We start from the raw sequence: 20370 nt of genomic DNA, 5'->3' as shown, positions 1-20370 counted from the left end.
TTCCTTTACCATTCCAACGTCTCACCATGGCCTCCCCCAGTCCTACGTTCCCAAGGATTTACCGTCGGCCAAGTATGTCTTCATCCGCCACGATGGCCATCGTTCCCCGCTGCGGCCCCCCTACGATGGGCCCTTCCGTGTCCTGGAGGGGGGGTCTAAGAACTTCATTGTGGATATGGGGGGCAGGCCTGAGCGGGTGGCTATAGACCGTCTCAAGCCTGCTCATGTGGATGTTGGCGAACCACTTCAGCTGGCCCAGCCACCGCGGCGGGGGCGCCCCCCTGCAGCAGCCTCGACCCCTGCCCCTGCTCCGGTTTCGACCCCTGCCCCAACCCTGCCCCTTGCCCTTTGCCCCTCTCCTGTTAAGCGCAGCCGTTACGGCCGCCTGGTCCGTCCCCCTATACGTTGACTTTCTGGGGACTGTTATGGGCTGGTCTGTTGTGTTTTGCACTAGTGGGTGGGTGCCGGTTCTCTTTGGGGTACCTGTTCGGTCTGGCCCGGTTATTATGGCTGAATTCTGGGGGGGCCTGTGTGGTGGCCCACAATAAACAATGAGAGAGACATTCACCCAGACACTGTACCTTTAAGGATGTGAGGGTTTTCGAGTACGAGTTCCGTGTTTACGTTGTGTGTGGCAGTTCTTACCTGACTCGCTGACAGTACTCAGAAGTTTACAGAAAGTGGAGAGTAAAGTTGACTCGACACATCTCCGTCTCTTGTCTCGTCACTTATTGCACCCCACAATGTCACATATTTTCTCAGTTTCAACACAATGTATAAGAAGAGTAGATATTTTGCTTTTAGATCTACTGATATGATTAAAATAAGTTTTAATAATAAAGATTTTTAAAGTGAAACATTACTGGTGTCTGAATAATATAAGATTGTTGTGATAAAATTTTTTAAAAAAGGAAGAACTTTAGAAACAGTCAGAAACAGAAGTGAACATGTACTGATGTTGAAAATCATTAAGATTAAAACCTGAGGTGTTGGGAGAGGAAGTGTCTTCAGTCTGGTATCTGACTCAGTGTTTGGACCACAGGTACCAGAGTTTTCCTGGTTTATGTCGTCAACTTATTAAACTAACAACTATCTTTAAAACATTTTTGAGGATTCATGTGTCATGTCAGATGAACTCGGAGGGTTACCACAGGTTCTTCCTTCCTGTTGCCGTGAGACTGTACAACCAAGCCTCCTCCTTACAGACCACAAACATAAAACTACTGTTATATTCATTTGCTATTTTGTATTTACTTAATAGTAACTTTGTGCACTGTCATTAATCATATGCTGCTGTAGCAATGAAAGCATAAAAACTGAAGTGATAAATTCAAAAGGGTTTATGTGTGTTTGTCTTCTTGAGGCCATATTACATATTCAGTTGCATATAGCTGTGTGAAAATAATTGTGTTTTCTTTTTCTCATTTTGGTGAATCGTAGGGTCTGTTTGTTAAAAAACAGCATTTACAATACTTTATTTATTAACAATTTTAGCTGTTAAAGAACAGGTTGTTCATGTTTTCAGAATTGTGAGCAGCATGGCACTGGGAAAGAAAAACACTTGAGTAGACACAAAACATGTCCAAGCTAGAAAGAGTGTGTAGAGGAAGTACAGTATGTTGTGACAAATCGACACTTCTTCATTCAGCTGCAGCTTCAGCTTAAGAAGAAGGCATACCTGGTGCAAAGACGAGTCGGCAAGGAAGAGCTTGAAGGACAAAATAAAGAACGTGTTGACATCTTGACCTGACTGTAACCAAGAAGAGATAAAGAACATATAACAGAATATCTAGGTACACCATGGCGTATTTTGGACCTGAGTTGACTGGCATCTCTCTGTCAGTGCTGGGCTGGATGATGAGTGTGATCAGCTGTGCCCTGCCGATGTGGAGGGTCTCCAACTTTGTTGGTGCCATCATCACCGCTCAGACGATCTGGGAAGGTCTGTGGATGAGTTGTGTGGTTCAGAGCACAGGGCAGATGCAGTGTAAGGTCTATGACTTTATGCTCGCTTCACCGCAGGACACCAGGGCGCTCTCTGTCGTCGCCATCATCATCGGAGTGGTGGGAATCTTCATATTCATGATGGGAGCAAAGTGCATCAGTTGCATTCAAAATGAGAGGGTCAAAGTCAGGTTGATGGCTTCCTCTGGAGGGGTGTTCATCACTGCAGCTCTGGTCCAACTGGTGCTTGTTTTCTGGTCAGTATGTGCCATCCCATGGGACTATACTTACTCTAGATGGAAGACCGGGGTGGCTCTGCATCTGGGATGGGCCACCTCGTTCCTGATGCTTATTGGAGGGTCCATTCTCTGCTGCATCTGCCCTCCACAAGAAGACAAAAAGATCATACATGTTTAAAGTTATGTTGAATACTCTGCGACTCCGAGGTCAACGACTCAAAACTCAGACAACAAAAGAGATGAGGTGTGAGGTAGGGGGACAAGACCAAACACTGTATAGTCCTCCTTTGTATACTTTTCACACATATTATTCTTTTTTCTTAATGGATTCTTTGTTTCTATGGCTATTTGCAAGCAGGGGGGCATTTTAAACAGATATAAATACACACAAATATGGTAAAATATGTTGAAAAATGGGGGTTTACTCTCAGAGCTCAGCGAGGCGTCATTATATTGCAGAAGAAAACTGTTATTTTACATATTTAGTGATGCAGTGCCTGCAATGCAAACTATTGACCCCCTCATAGCAAAGCGTTTACAATGGGGCTCTATGGGCCCACTCTGATCGACACTCTAACTTCAGAGTTTCGGTGATATTCTGAAAAAAAAAGGTTCAATCTCACGTGGTGGCCACAGTTTTTGAGGTACAGAGATAAAAAATACGTAAAAACGTAGGGATTTTTGTTGGCTTTCAGATGGTGTGGGTTTTATTTGTGTGGGACGTACGGTTTGGGCTGCAGGCTCCTCCGAGCGAGGAGTGCGCCGACCAGTTTTTGAATTTTTCCCCATGTGTGTGTATGTGGAAAGCGAGAGCGATTTTTCGACGATTTTTCACGTCGCATACTTTTTTCCTAAAACGACTACGGCCACAATTTTCGCAGTAGGCGCGTGGGAACAACACTAAATTGTAGAAAACCCTTGGCTGACGCTCACGATGTGTTCGTTGTCCCGATAGGACTTGTAGTTTTTGATTTATGAGCATTTGTTCGGAGGGCAAATCCTAGTTTGCACTTTCCCTCTGACTCAGGCAGAGATGAGAGAGAGAAGGAGACTTCAGCGTCAGTTGACCCTGGTAGCCATGACAACCAGACCCCAACCAGCTTACACACGCAGCAGGAGGGGACGAGAGGCGGGAAAAGAGCTCTCAGTGGAAAACATGATCTGCCAAAACATTAAAACCCCCCAAACCATCCCTGTCTCCCATGGTGCTTTCACACAGCTGCTGGGCCTCTCAGCTATAGCTCTTCTCATTGACTGAATGACAATTTCTCAGTCATGTTTGACCTTTTCCTTTATTTTAAACACAAATTATATCTGGCTGCTTTGCTGAAACTCCTGACACAACATCCCTGACCCGTTTCCTTCATCTCATTAGGTCAGTGAATAGCTAAACTGCTAACAGACGCTAACGACTAGCCGCCCAGTGATTTAGCCGACGACTAGCCTTCCAGCATAGCTCATGTATGTTAGCAAGCTAGCGGAGCTAACGGAGCTAGCCAGCCGCTACCTTAACGCCGCGGACTCAACCGCGGAGTTAGCCTCGAGCTAACCGCTAGCTAACCGCTAGCTAACCGGGATTTAACCGCGGACCCGCGGGAGTTAAACACGAATTAGCCGCGGCAGTTAGCCGTGAGCTAACGCGGAGGCTAGTGGGGTTAGCCGCCGGCTAATTCGCCGCGTTGCTAGCGGGAGCTTATCACAGTAATAAAGTTGAAGTTTTACAATTTAAAGGGAAGATATTTTTAAATTAAACTGTGTCAAACTGAAAAATATATTATTCCACCACATTAAGTAGGAAACATTTATGGCTTGCAACAACATTAATGACAGTATATATATAATTGGAGTAATTTAATATAATATGATGTTTTTAATTAAATAAATAATGAGCTGTTGAACACTCATAAGAGTTATATTAAGTATGTTACATAACATTATTTGACATGTCTATTTGTCTGCCTATAGTTTTCCTCCAGCTGATCCAGACAGACTGCAGTGACGTCCAACATGAGACAAAGAGCTGGACTCACAGGACAATTTGAAGGTCTTCACTTCATCGCTGATTCCTTGTTACAGCCTGGATGTGTTAAGTTTAATATTATTGTTTTTCTAACTGTAAGACTGTGCCGTAAACTGTTAAACTATTGCTCAGGTAGGAGTAATGAGTTTTATTGTTAAAATTATTATGATTAACGATCAATTGTTACGATTTGCTCGTTCTTTGTCTGGGGATCCTAGTGAGATCCCTCCCACTCTCTTCCTTATTTGATGCTGGCTTTCAGGTGGAGCTGGGAGGGGTCTGCTGCCTGTACCTGCCCTTCAGTTTGTAGAAGGGCGTAAAGGACGACCCTTCTCAGTGTCTCTCTCTCTCAGCCAGGCCTACTGCATCCTCCTCATCCTGTTTGGTTTGTTGTACCCTGCATGACATCAAACTCACACCCATCCAGTCAGTAGGAACCAGGCCTTAAATGACTATTTGAATGCTATGATGCTAAGATGCTACAATGCTATGATGCTAAGACGCTTTAATGATGCTACCATGCTATGATGCTTTAATGATGCTACATTGCTATGATGCATTGTAGTATCTTAGCATCATAGCATCTTAGTATAATTGCATTGTAGCATCTTAGCATCGTAGCAACATAGTATCTTAGCTTTGTAGCATCTTAGTATCATAGCATCTTAGTATCTTAGCATCATAGCATTGTAGTAGCATCTTGGCATAGTAGCATCATCATAGCATCGTAGCATCGTACTATCACAGCAATATAGCATGGTATCGCAGACTGCTGCGGCCACTGCATCACTCTCGCGATTTCCCGCAGGGGAATTGTCTAGTTACCTTTTACTCTTTGCATTTGGATCCCTGGGGATGTTTGTCATAGTACTGATCAGTGTGTACATGTTAAGTATCATAGTCACATTTTTATTAACCCTCTGTGTTATTCTGTGTTATTTTCTAAGAGCTTGAATACAATGCGTCATACATGAAGCAAATAAATGTTTAATTTGCTATGAGATCTAGTGTTATGTTTGAAATAAGGTAATAAAGTGTAAAGAATTCTACACTGAAACATCCTGGATTGTAACGATGTTCTTTTAGTCTACAGAGAGTTTACTCAGAACTGCAGCGTCTTCTTAGCCACAGCGTGAAAAAAAAAATAAAAATACACTGACAGTGTGTTAGAAGCAGATGTGCTGAGGTTGTGACACCTTCTGCCCACATTTCTGAGTCGTACATGAAAATAATCCTGACCACCAAGTCTGATGTGATGGTAGAGGAAGTTTCTTCGGTCGCCTGACTCCGTGTCTGTACCACAGATACCAGGTTTTTTCCTGTTTTGAATAGTCAAATGACTGGGCGTGCGAGCAGTGTGTCGATGCTGCGCCATTAAAACATTACAAAGCTTCAAAATAAAAATAAATGCCACAGTACAGGGGTAAAATAAAAAGTCAAAAGGGAAATAGGAAACAGAGGTCAAGAAGTAAAAAGAATATTGTTTCTCCTAAGTGAAATACAAGTTCCTCAAAACTGTACTGAAAAAAAACTTCCACTCTTCCACTATGATGATAACTTGATTTAATTCGAGGGAATACACTTTAGCTGATCAACGAAGAAACACTTCATTTAGAGGATGATTCCGTGCTTGTTTTGGTAACACGGCAAGGCTTCAGGTCGTGGCCGTTATGCGTGTAGACACCCTTCTGCCGATGTTGATAAGTAAACAGGGGAAACTGTCGGATGAATGTGCTCGTGATGAAACGACAAACAGCCTCTCTGTTGTTCAACCCTCAGGTTTATTTTTGTATCTCTGTGAGAGTTACTTTGCGCTTTGCAGTTAACATGCGAGGACGACTGTTGCAACATGTCCTTGTGTGTACGACAAAAACTCAAACTCTTGCGCTGCCTATATGTACCGAGATGCTTTGGCCTGTATTAAATATAAATTGAGATGAGGTTGAAAATTTGCAAAAAGTGCTCTTAAAGGTGTATTTTGGTTTAAATTCAAGAAAAGCAGTGTTTGTTTGATGTGTTTTTTTTTGCAATTAATTACAGAATGACATTGAATGTACATTGATTGACAGGTATAATAACACCTGACAAAATATCACAATCAAATTGGAGCCATTTAAACCACATTTTAAAAACAGGACTCTCATTCGCCTTTAAAACCCAAGCGGTCCTAATTTTTACGAATCTAAATGATCTGAATTACCTGACCAAACTCTACTTGAAAGTGGGTGGGGGTTTTCTTGTAAATAGTGCACTCAACCGCATGTGCATCTCATGGAAATGTTTGGTGAGAGACAAACCGATACTGAGCAGATCACACTGTCTGTGTGCTAAAGGTGTCTGAGAACGGAGCCCATTATGTTTTCCCTGCTTATATTTGCTCTTGGGGCAGTTATTCCGGTTTCAGCCGAGCTTTAGGATTGTTTTTCTGACCAGGAAATGACAAAAGGCAGGGACAGTCTTCTGAGAACCTGAGTGTGTGTGTGTCGGTGTGAGCGCGCGCGTGTGTGTGTTTCTATGCTTACTCACAACAAAGCTTTCAAAGTAGCCAGAGGCGGAAGAAACCTCCTCGTTTTTTTGTTTTTTTTTTTACTATGCAGTTTACTGCAGCATGTAAGTTAGCATTTGCAATGGTGGAACAACATATTTCTTGTTTTAGCATTAAGTTTATTTGCAGCCGACCTGTCCAGTTCCCTTTTCAGAGAATGATTAATGTGATCACGACTCATTTAGTTTCCTTTCTTTACCGTACTTCACTTTCTACCGTCACCTTTGACTCATCACAGTTCGATCACCCACATCGTGTCGGTTTCTTGCACAAAAAAAGGTGTTTTATTGGAGTGTTAATTTCTTTTTGGGAGTCAGCGACAGTCATTTACCTGTTTCCATCCCCCACCACACACACACACACACACACACACACACACACACACATATGCACACAGACACACCCTGCTTCCATCATATCCCTCCTCTCCTGCCCTGCCTCCAGCTCCCCTCCTCCACTGTAATTGCGTGCACAGGTGGTGTTTTTTTTTCTTCCTCAGGACAGCCTCCTGCTGACATCATCACCAGGGGACTCCTCCTTGCTCCCTTGAGATATAAAGGAACTTTTGTTTCCTTGGCAGCATCCTGTAGCTACATCTCACCCTCCTAACAGGTGCTCACACTTTAACAGGCACCTGTATTACAAAGCAGGGGAGTGACCGTCTCTACTGCGACCTGAGAGCTTTGGCTGTTAGTTCAGTTTGTGGAGTCACTGATTCAGTTTTGAATCTCCAGAGAAGGAGCCAACATGTCAATGGGTCTGGAGATTGTGGGCATTGCCCTTGGATTCATCGGATTTATCCTTGCAATAGTGACATGCGCCCTGCCAATGTGGAGGGTGACGGCCTTCATCGGAGCCAACATCATCACTGCTCAGACCATCTGGGAGGGTTTGTGGATGAACTGTGTCACCCAGAGCACAGGCCAGATGCAGTGTAAGGTCTACGACTCAATGCTGGCCTTGCCTCAGGAGCTGCAGGCCTCCAGAGCAATGACCATCATCTCTATCATCCTCGGGGTGCTGGGTGTCATGATCTCCATCGTCGGCGCCAAGTGCACCAACTGCATCGAGGACGAGCCGTCGAAAGCCAAAGTGATGATCATCGCTGGCATCTTCTTCATCCTCGGTGGCCTTCTGGTCCTCATTCCTGTCTCCTGGACCGCCAGCGTCATCATCCGGGATTTCTACAACCCCCTCTTGACCAATGCTCAGAGGAGGGAGATAGGGGCATCTCTCTACATCGGGTGGGGAGCGGCCGCAATGCTTCTGATTGGGGGGGCGATGCTGTGCAGCAGCTGTCCGCCAAAAGAGAAGAAGTACAAGCCACCTCGGATGGCTTACTCCGCCCCACGCAGCACCAGTGCTGGTGGATACGACAGGAAAGACTATGTTTGAACGGAAGTGTCTGACAAATTGATTTGGAAAGTACGATAAAATGTTTATTGCACATGAGTGTGTGTGTGTATAAATGTGTGCTGTTTGTTGCTACTTTAAACTACAAGATGAACCCCTTCAAAAGACTCCGAGATGAAGATGTGTGATAAAAAATACTGAAATAGTTGATTTGCTTTTAGCTGTTCATTTGCATTCTTTCTTCTTGTTATAAAGTTCATTCAGCGAAACTTCCCTTTATGTGACATTATGTGAACTTTAAATTAAATCTCTTCTTGCGTGCGTTCCTCTATCTCTAGCTACTCGCCGGCTGCACGGTGTCAAGTTTCACTGAAACTGGCTGTTAAAACACTGTGTGTTATTTCAGTGACAATGACGACGGGCAGCCGGCTCTCATTTTACATGGATTGGGTTGTGGGATTGTTCAGCGTGCTCGTGTGTGTGTGTGTGTGCATGTGTATTTTGCATGTAATATTTGCTTAGGCGAGTTTCTGCTGAGACTGAAACTGAAGATGGATCACTGATACGGCTCCAGGAAACAACTTCATCTTCCTCCTGTCCTGTGAAAAGACTGGTTCATTTGCACCTAAATGGTCTAATTGTGTTAGTTTGTTTTATATTTTCTGTTATTAAATGTGTCTGAAATGTATTTTAACGTGTTCACATATCTCTTCTTTTTTATTAATAACTGTATATATATTGATAGACTTCTTCCACCATTTTTTCGTATCTTTTTCTAGATTTTATGCAAGGTACGGTCTCTGTCAAACAAATAACCAAAGGACCTCTTTTACATGCGTGCATTTGTGTGTGTGTGTGCGAGGGAGCATTACTATAGCTGCTGTAGGATGTTTGTTTCCAAATCAGGATGTATTTATCTACTTTAAATCTTGTGGTCAAAGTTTAACATATTTTTTAATCAGTTCCAAGAGCTGTATTGTGAAATCAAATGCTTCATTAAATTAAAATTAAAAATTTGTGCTGTAACATGTTTTAAAGGTTTCAATAAAGGTACTCTTTAAGAACGTTTAACCTTTTTTTTTTTTTCACTGCACCTAAAACTACCGCCACAAAGGGCTGCCACGAAGAACGTGAAACAAGAATAAACAGAGATCAGTGCAAATTAAACAGTTTCAAGAAGCCGAAAGTTGGGTTAGGCTTAAAGGAGTTGGATTTCATTGTTTAGCCAGCAGCAGAGGTGGATTCATGCTTCACTGGGTCCACAGCTAACCGTAATATTTAGGTGTCAGGTGACACTCTGGCCTCACAGTTTTGCTTTGAATCTCGTGAAAAAACTTATGCCTGTTGGCCAGATTTTGAATACATTTAATAAATGCAATCAGAATAACCAGAGAGCAATATTTACTAATAATGGTGCAACAATGAAAAGTAATTTATGATATTAATTATAATCACAATTAAAGCAACATTTTGCTGTTTCTCTGTCATGTGGTTGTGTAACATGTACTAGAAACGCAGATAAAGCTGAGCTGACTAGTCAATATTATTCTTGTTAAAGCAGAGTCAGGAAATGCTGAAGGGTCACTTGAGTGTCTTCAACCACTAAGTCATAACATTTTACAGCCTTATCTGTAGAAAACATAACCAAAGGTGCTTTATCAGTGAACAGTTGTCTAGGATTTAGAGGACGTGCACCTTGACAAACACATGTAATCTGGAAAGACCATGATCAAGGTGGGTCACTGCGTGGAATTTGACCAATTGAGGCGAAAAATTACGTCAAGAAATTGGCAAATATGTGATCTTTTTCATAACCTAACCAGCATGTCTTTGGACAGTGGGAGGAAGCTGGAGTACCTGGAGAGAACCCACGTAGACACAGGGAGAACATGTAAACTCCACACAGAAAGGCCCCATTCGGCCTGAATTCAAACCCTGAACCTTCTTGCTGTGAGGCATCAGTGCTAACCACCATTGTGCCGTCCCAGTCCCAAAACGCTGTAATAATAAATCACATTAAAAAACCAACTGGCCGAACCCTTTGTATCTCTGTAGATATTGTTAGAACTGTTAGAAGTAATCAGTCTTATAATTTATTAGGCTCAAGCTTGTTAATTCCAGGTTTTGCTGTATGATTTACTGTGAAGGTGGTTGTGATTTCCGTCACAACAACAGCCGACCTTTACGGTCAGAGGCAGCAAAAAGCAGTCATGTGGAATCTTTTTGTTCTTGTTTTTTTTCCATACTGCGCCCGACTCGGACGCACACAAATTTGGAGAAATCAACGGATCACTTCTTACTCTGCCAATCCCTTTAAAATTCCCCTTTTTTAAAGTGCAAACTGTTGCAATTCAGCAAAAGAAAAACTCTCTCGTGTGCAATATTATATCGGACTTGTCTGCATTTCTTTTAATTTCCTTTCATTGCCCTGTATCTCATCTTAATATGAACAAACTGAATATTATGAGGAAAGCCTCACAAAAACCGGTGTTTAATGGAGGAGCAAAGTACCAGAATAATTCTTTGTCATAAAAAGGAAGTTTCACAGTTTCTATTTTTTAAATGTCCAGAGGCCTGTTGAGTGTTAACGTATAAAGTTAAATGGTAAATGCTTTTCTACCTATTTGTACCTAAAGCGCTTTACATTCACAATTAGACATTTGCCCATTCGTTTACACAAACTCTCACAGATTCAGATACCCGTGTCCAGCACTAGGACACTTGAACATGTGGTCCATGTACCAGGGATCAAACTGCAACAAGTTGAATCCTTTCTTTGTATAACATTTGATGAGAAATGGGACTCTCGTACTCAAACCACTCATAATGTAGCTTCTTTGTGTTTCTAACTATACAGGTTGCCTTCAGTGTAGTATTATTGAACATAATAATGACAGACATTCATCACATAACACGGAATGAGTCCATTTTAACCACTGCTGCACTATATTAATAGTGCATTCATCAGTGTGCAGCTGAGGCTGATCACAGGTAATGAACCAAAGTGAGAAGTGGAGTAGCATGACAAGCGAAATTCAGACAAACAAGTTCTCTATACACTTCTGTGTCACCACAAAGCAGCACAGACAAGAAGGCCCATTGTTCTGTTGGAGCCCACAAGTGTCTTTGCTTCTACTTTTGAATGTCAGCGTCTCTTTCCATGTGGAACACGTGAAGTTGACAGATAATTGATTTCCCACAAACAATGACGACCAAACAGCAAAGTCCAACAGGTACTTGATAGAGGCGCTAGGTAGCATTAGCCAGGGTTATCGTGGATATTTCAACCTCGTCCACTGATGGGCCGTAAAGTTGAGTAAAGCAGATAAACTATCGTCTGCTAACATGCATTTTAGAAACGTTACACTCTGGAGCGGTGTGCAAGATACGACTTGAATAAGATAAGATGAGCTTAGAAAATTACTTAAGAGCATTGTTACTTTCAAGACTAGATTAGAAGACCTGCGAAAGCATAGACTGAGCAGAGAATGGCTTTACAGACAATTCATTTAAAGGCAAGCAAGGGAAATGAGGCTGTAGAGGAGTTGGAGTGGAAAACTAAAGGTAGCGCTTTAGCGGCTAATGGGAAAGCTGAGGTTGAGGCTTGGACTGGTTCAGAGACTTGGAGGTAGAAGCTAGGACTATAGCTGAGGGCCTGGCTGGGGATTAGGTCTGGGCTGAGCCTAAATTACTGGGACGCTGAGCGAGGCATGGGGAGATGCAGAGGAAAGCTGGGCAGAGAGGGATGCTGGGAGCTGAGCTGAGGAGGGGATCAGACGAGGCAGGTGGTCCAGGAGCTATGGCTGAGTCATACGTTGAAATGCATTAACAAGAGTATGTGTATATCAGAGCAGAGAAGGCAAAGCCGGGCAATTGTCGCCGACTTGATGACTGTGAGGGAGTGCAGCTGGTGAGGCTCTGTTCCAACTCCAACACACGCCTGTCTCCACCCCTGCAATCAATCACACACACCAGGAGAAACCGAGACACAAAAGAGGAAGAGAAGGCAGGAACAGAGGGTGTGATAAACAATGGTGTGACATTAGATTTCTGATTTGAAGATGTTTTCGATCAAAGTCCTAAATCTATAAATGTAGAGCATGGTTAATTATTACATATATTATATGGGATAGAGAATATCAATTTAAAACATCCATAAATGCCAAGAAAACGTCTCAGTTCCCACAAGAAGGATGGACGGCAAACATCACATTGACATCCGTGTCATTCCACATGTTAACGACCGTAGTACACCAGTACGACAGCACAAACACACGTCTGTCAGGATGTAATTGTTGCGCACTGACATCTGTTTTGCGACTCCTGACATTGTTTTCGCTGACAAGATAACATTCCTTTCCTGTCCAAGATTGTCCTGATAATCCTACAGCACCTATCAGGGAGCTTTGAGATGTGTTTTATGACTTAATGACAACTATTTTTATCTGTAAGTGTGGATCCAGATGACCCAGATAGAGATACGGAAGGCTGGGCAGACGTAGTTTGGTATCGCTATTTGTTTTCTAAGTAGGAATAAATACCACATGGCCTGAGTGTTGACCTTATATGTGAAATTGTTTGATTTCATTCATTTTTTTTAAGGATAAAATGCAGATTTTATGAAGACAAAAGAGGCAAGAATTGTGCCTTTGTCTTATACATGTAGTGAGAAAGTCAGGCTTTTATTATACATTTGTTGTGTTTCTCTCAGTAATTAATGATTTTGACATTTTGAAATGCCTTAAATATTTCCCAAATTTCTGCAAATAGGAAACTAACGTCAGTGCTGTGGGGCAAAAATCACCATATGATTCACTTATATCATGTCGTCAGTGAACATTTTGAGCACAGATTTCAAAATTTCCATTTACATAATGTCGTCAGTAAACATTTTGCAATCTGTATTCAGCCTAATCTGGTCAGCGTCATGTTCCATTAAAATTGACTTGCTGTTGAAAATTATGAGCCTGCTGAGAGATTCAGAGATACATGGACAGTTGTGTGATGAACATTTATTTGAGAAATGCGGTCTGGTCAGTTCATCTGAAATCTAAATAGACGGTATGTCTCTGAAATGAAGGGGTCACGTGACTCAAATGATTTCACCACATAAGCTGGTGATGGCTGACGAACACTGCTGCATCAACTCACGTCAGAAACGCTGAGTTTTCAATATTTGCTACCGCCGGGCGCACTCATCTGCCACTTCTCTTTTCTTCTTTCGGTTCAGTCTGTTCTTTGTGGTCTCCCGGGCCTCTGTCTCACGCCATCGCTATGGTGACAGGTTGGCAGCATGCTTTATCCCAGAAGACACATCTCTCATAGCGATGAATGTTTAGAGACGCAGAAACGAGGGCAAGGCTCTCCAGACCATTAGATCAAATGTTTATGTTATGTTCCTGTCAAATAGCAAAATGTTAACATATAAGTATATTTTAAAGCACTGATTTGAAAAGCTGGATGAATAAACTAATAAGCTCTGCCAGGACAATGCAGCCTGTTTAGAGACACACCCACATATCAAAACAATCACATGTTGCTCTATAGACTCATGTGTCTTGCGTCTGCACATGTCTGTACATGACAATGAATGGCCTATTTTGCTCATTAAAGGACCTATTCTTTTAGGACGCAGCTCTGTAGTTCAACAAGAAAATCATTTATTTGGTGCTGAGCCAGTGTTGCCTCCATCTGTGACACTGTAGCGTCACCTGGTGGCTAAACAAGCTATTGTTTCTGTTTTCTAAATGCAATGTGTATTCACGGAAGGCAGAAAAAAAGATCTGTTTCATACTAGAAATATGTTGTAACGGGAGATTTCAGTGAAAAAAAAAAAAAGGAAAATGAAAACTAAATAAGTGAAAATAAAGGCTGTGGTTTTTCGTACTATTGAATTGCATTGTGCTGCACTGACACATGTCATGTCATGACATCATTTTGGCAAACCTCTTTTAATCAGTGGGCTAGGATAAATAACAGAAACACTTGTTTAATGTTTAATTCAACCCAGTTTAACAGCACCACAAACTACATCCTCCAAAATGAACATAAAGGTGAATTGCCACATTTCTGCCACTGTTTCAACATAAACTGAATTTTTTTTAGTCATTAAGGGAGATTTAGTGCAGTTCTGCTTTTGCAAGTGTACCATAATGTTTTGGCAAGGGAGTGTACGTTCATGTTCTTGGTTATACTGGTATCCGTCAAGGTGTTTACCTGCAGGTAAGGTAAAAGGGTCAGGAGCCTGAGAGACCAAACTCAGGGATATGACGCTTAGCCCCCCTCTGCGTCTTACGTCATGACGCTGCATCAGCTGTTGACAGACGGCTCCACTGAATCGACCTCCGGCCGCTCTCTCGCTGCATGCACACGCTACTCGCCGACTCTCCGCTGTCATTGTGGCCGTATTTGAGACGCTCATGCTGTTTGTAGCGGACCGTATGCTGCCATGAGTGCTTTGTGTCGCCTGATCCAGAGAGGACTGCTGAGCGGCCGGCCGTCGTGTCGTTTATTCCCCGGGCAGCAGGATGCGTGCGGGGTGGCTCCCAGTGTCCGGACAGCCAGCTCATCCAGGTATCCCTGCTAGCTCCTCGGTGCTAACTGATGCCCTCTATCCGCCTGAGCTGTAGCGTGGTTGTGGAGGTGCTGGGTGGACATGGCAGCCCCGTGTCCCCATTAGTAAAACACTCACTGCTTTTGTCACCGTATCGTCCTTTAAATCTCCGCTGTCCGTTAACTCGACTCCGTTTTCACGCAGAGGACATTCAGACGTGTGGGTTAGCTGCAACATGGTCAACCTGCAGCTCAGCTTTTCCAAAGAGGATTTTGGAAATGAGCTCTCGTCTTGTTTTATTTGGTTATGTAACTAAATAAAACCGCTGTCTTAGATATTTGGTGCATGCTAAGCTATGCTACATGTGTGCTAAATTGGCACAATTAGTCACAATTAATGATGTGTACAACACCTCTGTAATAAATCTTTACTTTTAATTGTAGGATATAATAAAATCATATTTTATCATTACGTGGACATTGCTTGGACATAGACATTAGATGTCTCTAATGCAAAGCTGCTAGTGTATATGTCCTAGCAAGGCAGCTGACTGCATATAATGTACTGAATTATTAATCTCTGAAATATATACATCATCACAACCTTAAGGATAAGGAGCATATGTTATTTTTAAAAGCAAATATGTCAAATATTTTCTGCTTCCAGCTTAATAATTACGAAATATTTTGGATTTTTCTCTGATTTATATCACTTTAAATGGATTATCTGTGATTTGATTGAACAAATTTTTGAAGAAATCAGGCTTTACGATGTGTATTTCACATATTTTATAGACTGAATAAATAAATTATTAGGTAAACAAATAAGTAACAGGTGATGGACTTCTCTTATAACCACAACAGTCATTCTGTCTCAGTGAAAGCTCATTGTAATAGCTTCAAAGAGCTTTCCGTCAGAATTATATTATCGTGTTATTTCGTCGTATATGTCCTCTCCCTTATGACACATGTAACATTAAAACAAATGGTGACTTCTTTTCATCCTCAGATGTCAAATGTAGAGCCGCGTATAAGCCATTTTGCTTGTTTCTGTAACTGTGTGTTTACCTGTGCTGTATCAGTAGGTGGAAGCAAATCTGTAGTGACATACAGTCATAAACATGTCTTGTTTTTGTCTTTTTCTTCAGCCCAGTCAACTTGACCTATGATGTGTTCGATGGGAAGGGTGAGAGCACTCCCCTGGTGTTTCTGCACGGCCTGTTTGGCAGCAAATCTAACTTCCACTCAATAGCCAAGTCCCTGGTGCAGCGCACAGGCCGAAAGGTAATGCAGTGATGAAGACATCACACCTCTCGGTTAGCGCGCCGAAAGCAGTTCACTCTTATGTGTTCGTTCCCAGCAGCCTGACAATGGCCTTCTGTCAAGAGCAGAGGCATGGGAATGTGCAATCCACAGTGTGTGGCCTGTCATTTGATACATCTCCTCAGCAGTCTGTACTGCTGTAATAAACACTGGTAGATAATCTGTTTGAGGAAACTCCTCACCTGGTGTGAGCAATGCCGTCTTTGTTTGTGCTGTCACCTCCTGACCTCAGGAACAACAAAAGGATTCGGCTAACACAGAAGTTTATTTTGTTTTCCGCTCTGTTGCCTCCTTTTCCCCCATTCCAAGTGTCCTAACTGTCCTTTGTCCAGTTAGGTGCTGACTGTAGATGCCCGTAACCATGGTAACAGCCCTCACAGCCCCGTGCTAACGTATGAAGCGATGACCAGTGACTTGAAACACCTCCTCGGCCAGCTGCATATTGAGAAGTGCGTCCTCATCGGCCACAGCATGGGGGGGAAAACGGCCATGACGACCGCTCTGACGCAGGTTAGCGACGATACAGGCTGTCAGCTGACCTTCCTCACTGTCTGTCTGTCCCTGTCCCCTATGAACCTGCAACTCATGCTGCACCTCACTTGTCCTGTTTTCATTTTGTCATTGGCTTCTTTCTGCTTTTCTACCTATGTGTTTCTGTCTCTGTTTGCAGCCTGGTTTAGTGGAGAGGCTGGTGGTCGTGGACATCAGTCCGGCGCAGTCCACCACACGCACCAACTTCCGATATTATATCCAGGCAATGCAGGAGATGAAGATCTCCACTGACATCCCACGTTCCACTGCCAGACGGATGGCTGAGGACCAGCTGCGCAAGTTGGTCAAGGTCAGGACTGCTCCTTGATCAAACACCATTCAGTATTTAAAATAGATATATGCATTAAACCTGCTAGCTCTCTTTTGGTCTCGACTGACGTAAATATCTGACTGTTTACCTGCCACGTTATTGTCGACGAGCTTGTTTCCATTTGTGTCTGTCTACTTTTTAACGCAGGCCAGGAAGAGTTCAGTCTGTTTTTTTAGATCATTGTTTTTGCTTTCAGGCATCACTGCCTTCCTTTCTGAGCTGCAAGTGGTGAAACAGAGTCTGGAGTTTTGTCAGTACACGTTCAAATAGACATACAGTCAGTACTTTTTAACCTTCCCTCCCTCAGGAGCACTCGGTGCGTCAGTTCCTGCTCACTAACCTGGTGGAGCAGAACGGACACTATGCCTGGAGGGTCAACTTGGAGGCCATCTCGGCGCACCTTGATGACATCATGAGTTTCCCCAGCTTTGACACCGTCTACGAGGGACCTACGCTGTTTTTGGGTGGAGCCAGTTCTGCTTATATCAGGTAGAAAACTAGACTAGACAGAGACACTTTTTCAGTTTTTCTTAAAAAGATTTTATTACTTTATGTATTTCACAATTGCCTCTCTAGCAGTAACAACTCATTACTGCATGTTTGGACCTATAATCAAGTAGAATTAATCTATTTCTCTAATTAATTTAAACAGTTCATCTTAAAGGCCTGTTAAACTTAAAGTGCACAGTCCTATTTCTTCTTTCATTATGATCACTTCAGTTAACATATAAATAATTAGAATAAAGAAAAAAATTGAATCCATGAAGAATTGTTTTTCGTTTTACAACGATCAGCTACAACATTAAAACCACTGACAGGAGAAGTAAATAACATTGACCATCTTGTGACAATACAATGTTCTGCTGGGAAACTTTTGGACCTGGTATTCATGTGGATGTTACTTAGACGTGTAGCACCCACCTAGACCAGACCAGACACCCCCACCCCATAGCAATGACACTCCTATTTTTATTTTCTGCCTCATTCAGCTCCGACGATTACCCAGAAATCCAGAGGCTGTTCCCCTGCGCTGACATCCAGTACATCCCGGACGCGAGCCACTGGATTCACGCTGACAAACCCTTAGACTTCATCAGCTCCATCATCTCCTTCCTTCAGTCCTAGCTGCCTTCGGCCTTCCGAACTTTTTAACCCTCAGCAAGCGCTCGCCGAAAAACTTGGAGGTGAGACTTCAGCCGCTTCAGTAAGACCGAGTGGTGTCATTAACGATGCTAATATTTGCCAACACTGGACCAAACCCTTTTGCAGCAGTCCAATCTTACCTTTTAACTACGTCAAAGTTAGTGTCGTGTAGGTGAACTTTTATTTCGTTTAGTCTCTCTGCCGGACACATAGTGTTACTAGATTGCCTGGTTTCTAGATATATGTGTGTGTGTGTTATTTTTTTTATTATTATTATTATTAATTTTTAGGTAGACAACGACAGTGTCTCCAGCTTAGCATAACAGGGCTGTTTCTGGAGGTGATATACTAATCCAAAGAAACTCTCATTTGCACAGTGCTTTCTTTGCGTAGATGCATTTTTTTTTTTTGCCAGTGTCATAGAAAAGTGGCCAAGTACAACTGGAGACAAGGTGAAGTGGACCAGCAGTAAGACGGTTTATAAATTGTGAAAGATATGAGAGCACTGCAATGAAAGGTTGAATATTTTAGTCAGGAGTTTACCGGCTCTGCACAGAGGCTGTGATACAGGCTTTTATGTGTGCAAATCGTTACTGGAGGTTATTTTGACGTTGATGATAGTGATATCTCAGTATTTCGGGTCCTCTCCTCTGTGTATCTGCTGTAAAGTCACACATGAGGATTTACAGGTTGTTTACTTGTCACAAGGTCATCAAAAGCACTGGGTATATTTTTTATGCCAACTTAATTATCTATGAAAACCAAGCCGATACTCTCAAACGTATATCGCCATCTGTTTCCTGACTATCTCAGGTCACAACTGGATATACTAGTTATTTTACACTATTCTTTTGTCTGTCTGGCAATAAGCCGTGGTGACGTCGTCGTGTCTTCGTATTTGGTCGGCCCAATCTGTGTTTTGATGAAATAATACCAGTTTATTATCTGTATCTCACTTATATTTACAAGTAAGGCGCAAAAGCTATACACGAATATATGCTGCAACAATGTACCTTGTTATTGAGCTGTAAAAGTGTTAATATCCTTTCCGTTTCCATGGGTTTGAAAAGTAGTGAAACTGCCGTGTGTGTGGAAAAAGCAGGGTGTTGTTCATATGTACGTGCCTCTTTTGTCGAGAGCTCCTTTTCCATTTCTGTAAAACTTTATAAAAGGAAAAAAAAAAGAAAAAGAAAAAATGACTTTTGTCCTACGTTAATATCTTGTAGACTTTAGATTGGCAGCTGGGTTGCCAGATCTGTGTGGAAGCTGAGGCGCTCGATGTTTACTACAATCAGTGTTTTACGTTCGTTTGATGTCAATACAGAAGTCTTAAAAGGCTTTAAGAGATCGGAATTAGGTTGAGTCTCTGACCGGCCGGCTGACCACAAACCAGAGGGCTCCTACCCGACCCTTCGTCAAGTCCTGACTTCCTATTACTTGTTACTGCCTGTTGGGCAGACAGTAGCAGTTCAGGGCCCATTTCCATTAAAAAAAAGGTTGAAACCAGTAATAATAGCTGTGTCATCTCAACGTTACCTCTGAACTCTAATGGTAGCAACTGTTACAACGCTGGCACACACTGGAAAAGTTACTTGATTTTCACCAGTTTCCAGTTTTTATGTATGTTTATTTCCTCCGCTGTACCCACACCTGTCAACATTTCACAATTTCAACACTACGTCTACTGATTTTCAACGTTTTCTATGGGAATGGACCCCTCACTGCTATCGGTCTGTGAAGGCTCTATGTAATCTAGGTCATAGTATATGCAACAAAAAGGACAACTGGACTCAAAGCGATTTTGCCACTTATCCAAAGTGACTTCTAAAAGAGTGTTGAGGAGTCGGGGTTGCTCGCCTGTGGCTGTTTGGGTGCTGGTGTCTGTTAACGACCAGATACTTACCTGTAACTGGAGAATACTGTTTGATCCTGTCCTCTTTCTCCAATTAATGGTGCTCTGGCGACCCCTTCTCACTCAGAGGCTCCAGTATCAAGGTGTTAATGAGAGTGAAACTTAAGACTGTGTTGTAAACTGATGGCAGATTATATCTCAGTCCACCTACTCTGTTCAGAGATGGGGTTTTTAAACTTTGATACAGATGGCTCTATTTGCCCTTCTTTCGATCCATCTGTCTTTTGTGGCTAAAACTGGACGTTTTTGTCTTCAAAGGAGCGGTTTCCTTTGTCCTTCAGGTTTAGGTGGACAGCTGATTTGTTTTTCCCGACGAGCCGGGCATTTGTGAAGTTTTTTTTTTTTTTGTTTTGTCAATGTATTGTCGTTTGTCTAACACAGCTACAGTAACATCAGAAGCTGGGACTTGACAAGGGACGGTTGCTCTCTGCTTAGTGACCTGGGGTTCAGTCAGAAGGCCAACAAAGCTCCAGTTAG

The 20370-nt window shown here is 42.5% G+C and overlaps 3 protein-coding genes across 3 annotated transcripts; all 3 read left to right on the top strand.

The window, feature by feature from the left end:
* The first annotated feature begins 1391 nt into the window (after nt 1-1391).
* LOC311502681 (claudin-4-like) lies at nt 1392-2572 on the top strand. The gene has a single exon (XM_084565010.1). It carries the CDS (start codon nt 1801-1803, stop codon nt 2359-2361), a length of 561 nt encoding a protein of 186 aa, XP_084421136.1. The 5' UTR covers nt 1392-1800; the 3' UTR covers nt 2362-2572.
* Nucleotides 2573-7285: 4713 nt separating this feature from the next.
* On the top strand, nt 7286-9479 carry cldn3c (claudin 3c). The gene has a single exon (XM_084564999.1). The coding sequence runs from the start codon at nt 7496-7498 to the stop codon at nt 8141-8143; it is 648 nt and encodes a 215-aa protein (XP_084421125.1). The 5' UTR covers nt 7286-7495; the 3' UTR covers nt 8144-9479.
* Nucleotides 9480-14008: 4529 nt separating this feature from the next.
* abhd11 (abhydrolase domain containing 11) lies at nt 14009-20269 on the top strand. The gene is made up of 6 exons (XM_084564992.1): nt 14009-14674; nt 15802-15937; nt 16313-16486; nt 16647-16817; nt 17146-17327; nt 17828-20269. Exons 1-6 carry the CDS (start codon nt 14550-14552, stop codon nt 17961-17963), a joined length of 924 nt encoding a protein of 307 aa, XP_084421118.1. The 5' UTR covers nt 14009-14549; the 3' UTR covers nt 17964-20269.
* Nucleotides 20270-20370: the final 101 nt, after the last annotated feature.

Source organism: Chelon labrosus, assembly GCF_963514085.1.
Source record: "Chelon labrosus genome assembly, chromosome: 17".
NCBI classification, from domain to species: domain Eukaryota; kingdom Metazoa; phylum Chordata; class Actinopteri; order Mugiliformes; family Mugilidae; genus Chelon; species Chelon labrosus.
The sequence above is the reverse complement of the archived record's forward strand: the minus strand, read 5'-3'. Positions and strand labels throughout refer to the sequence as shown.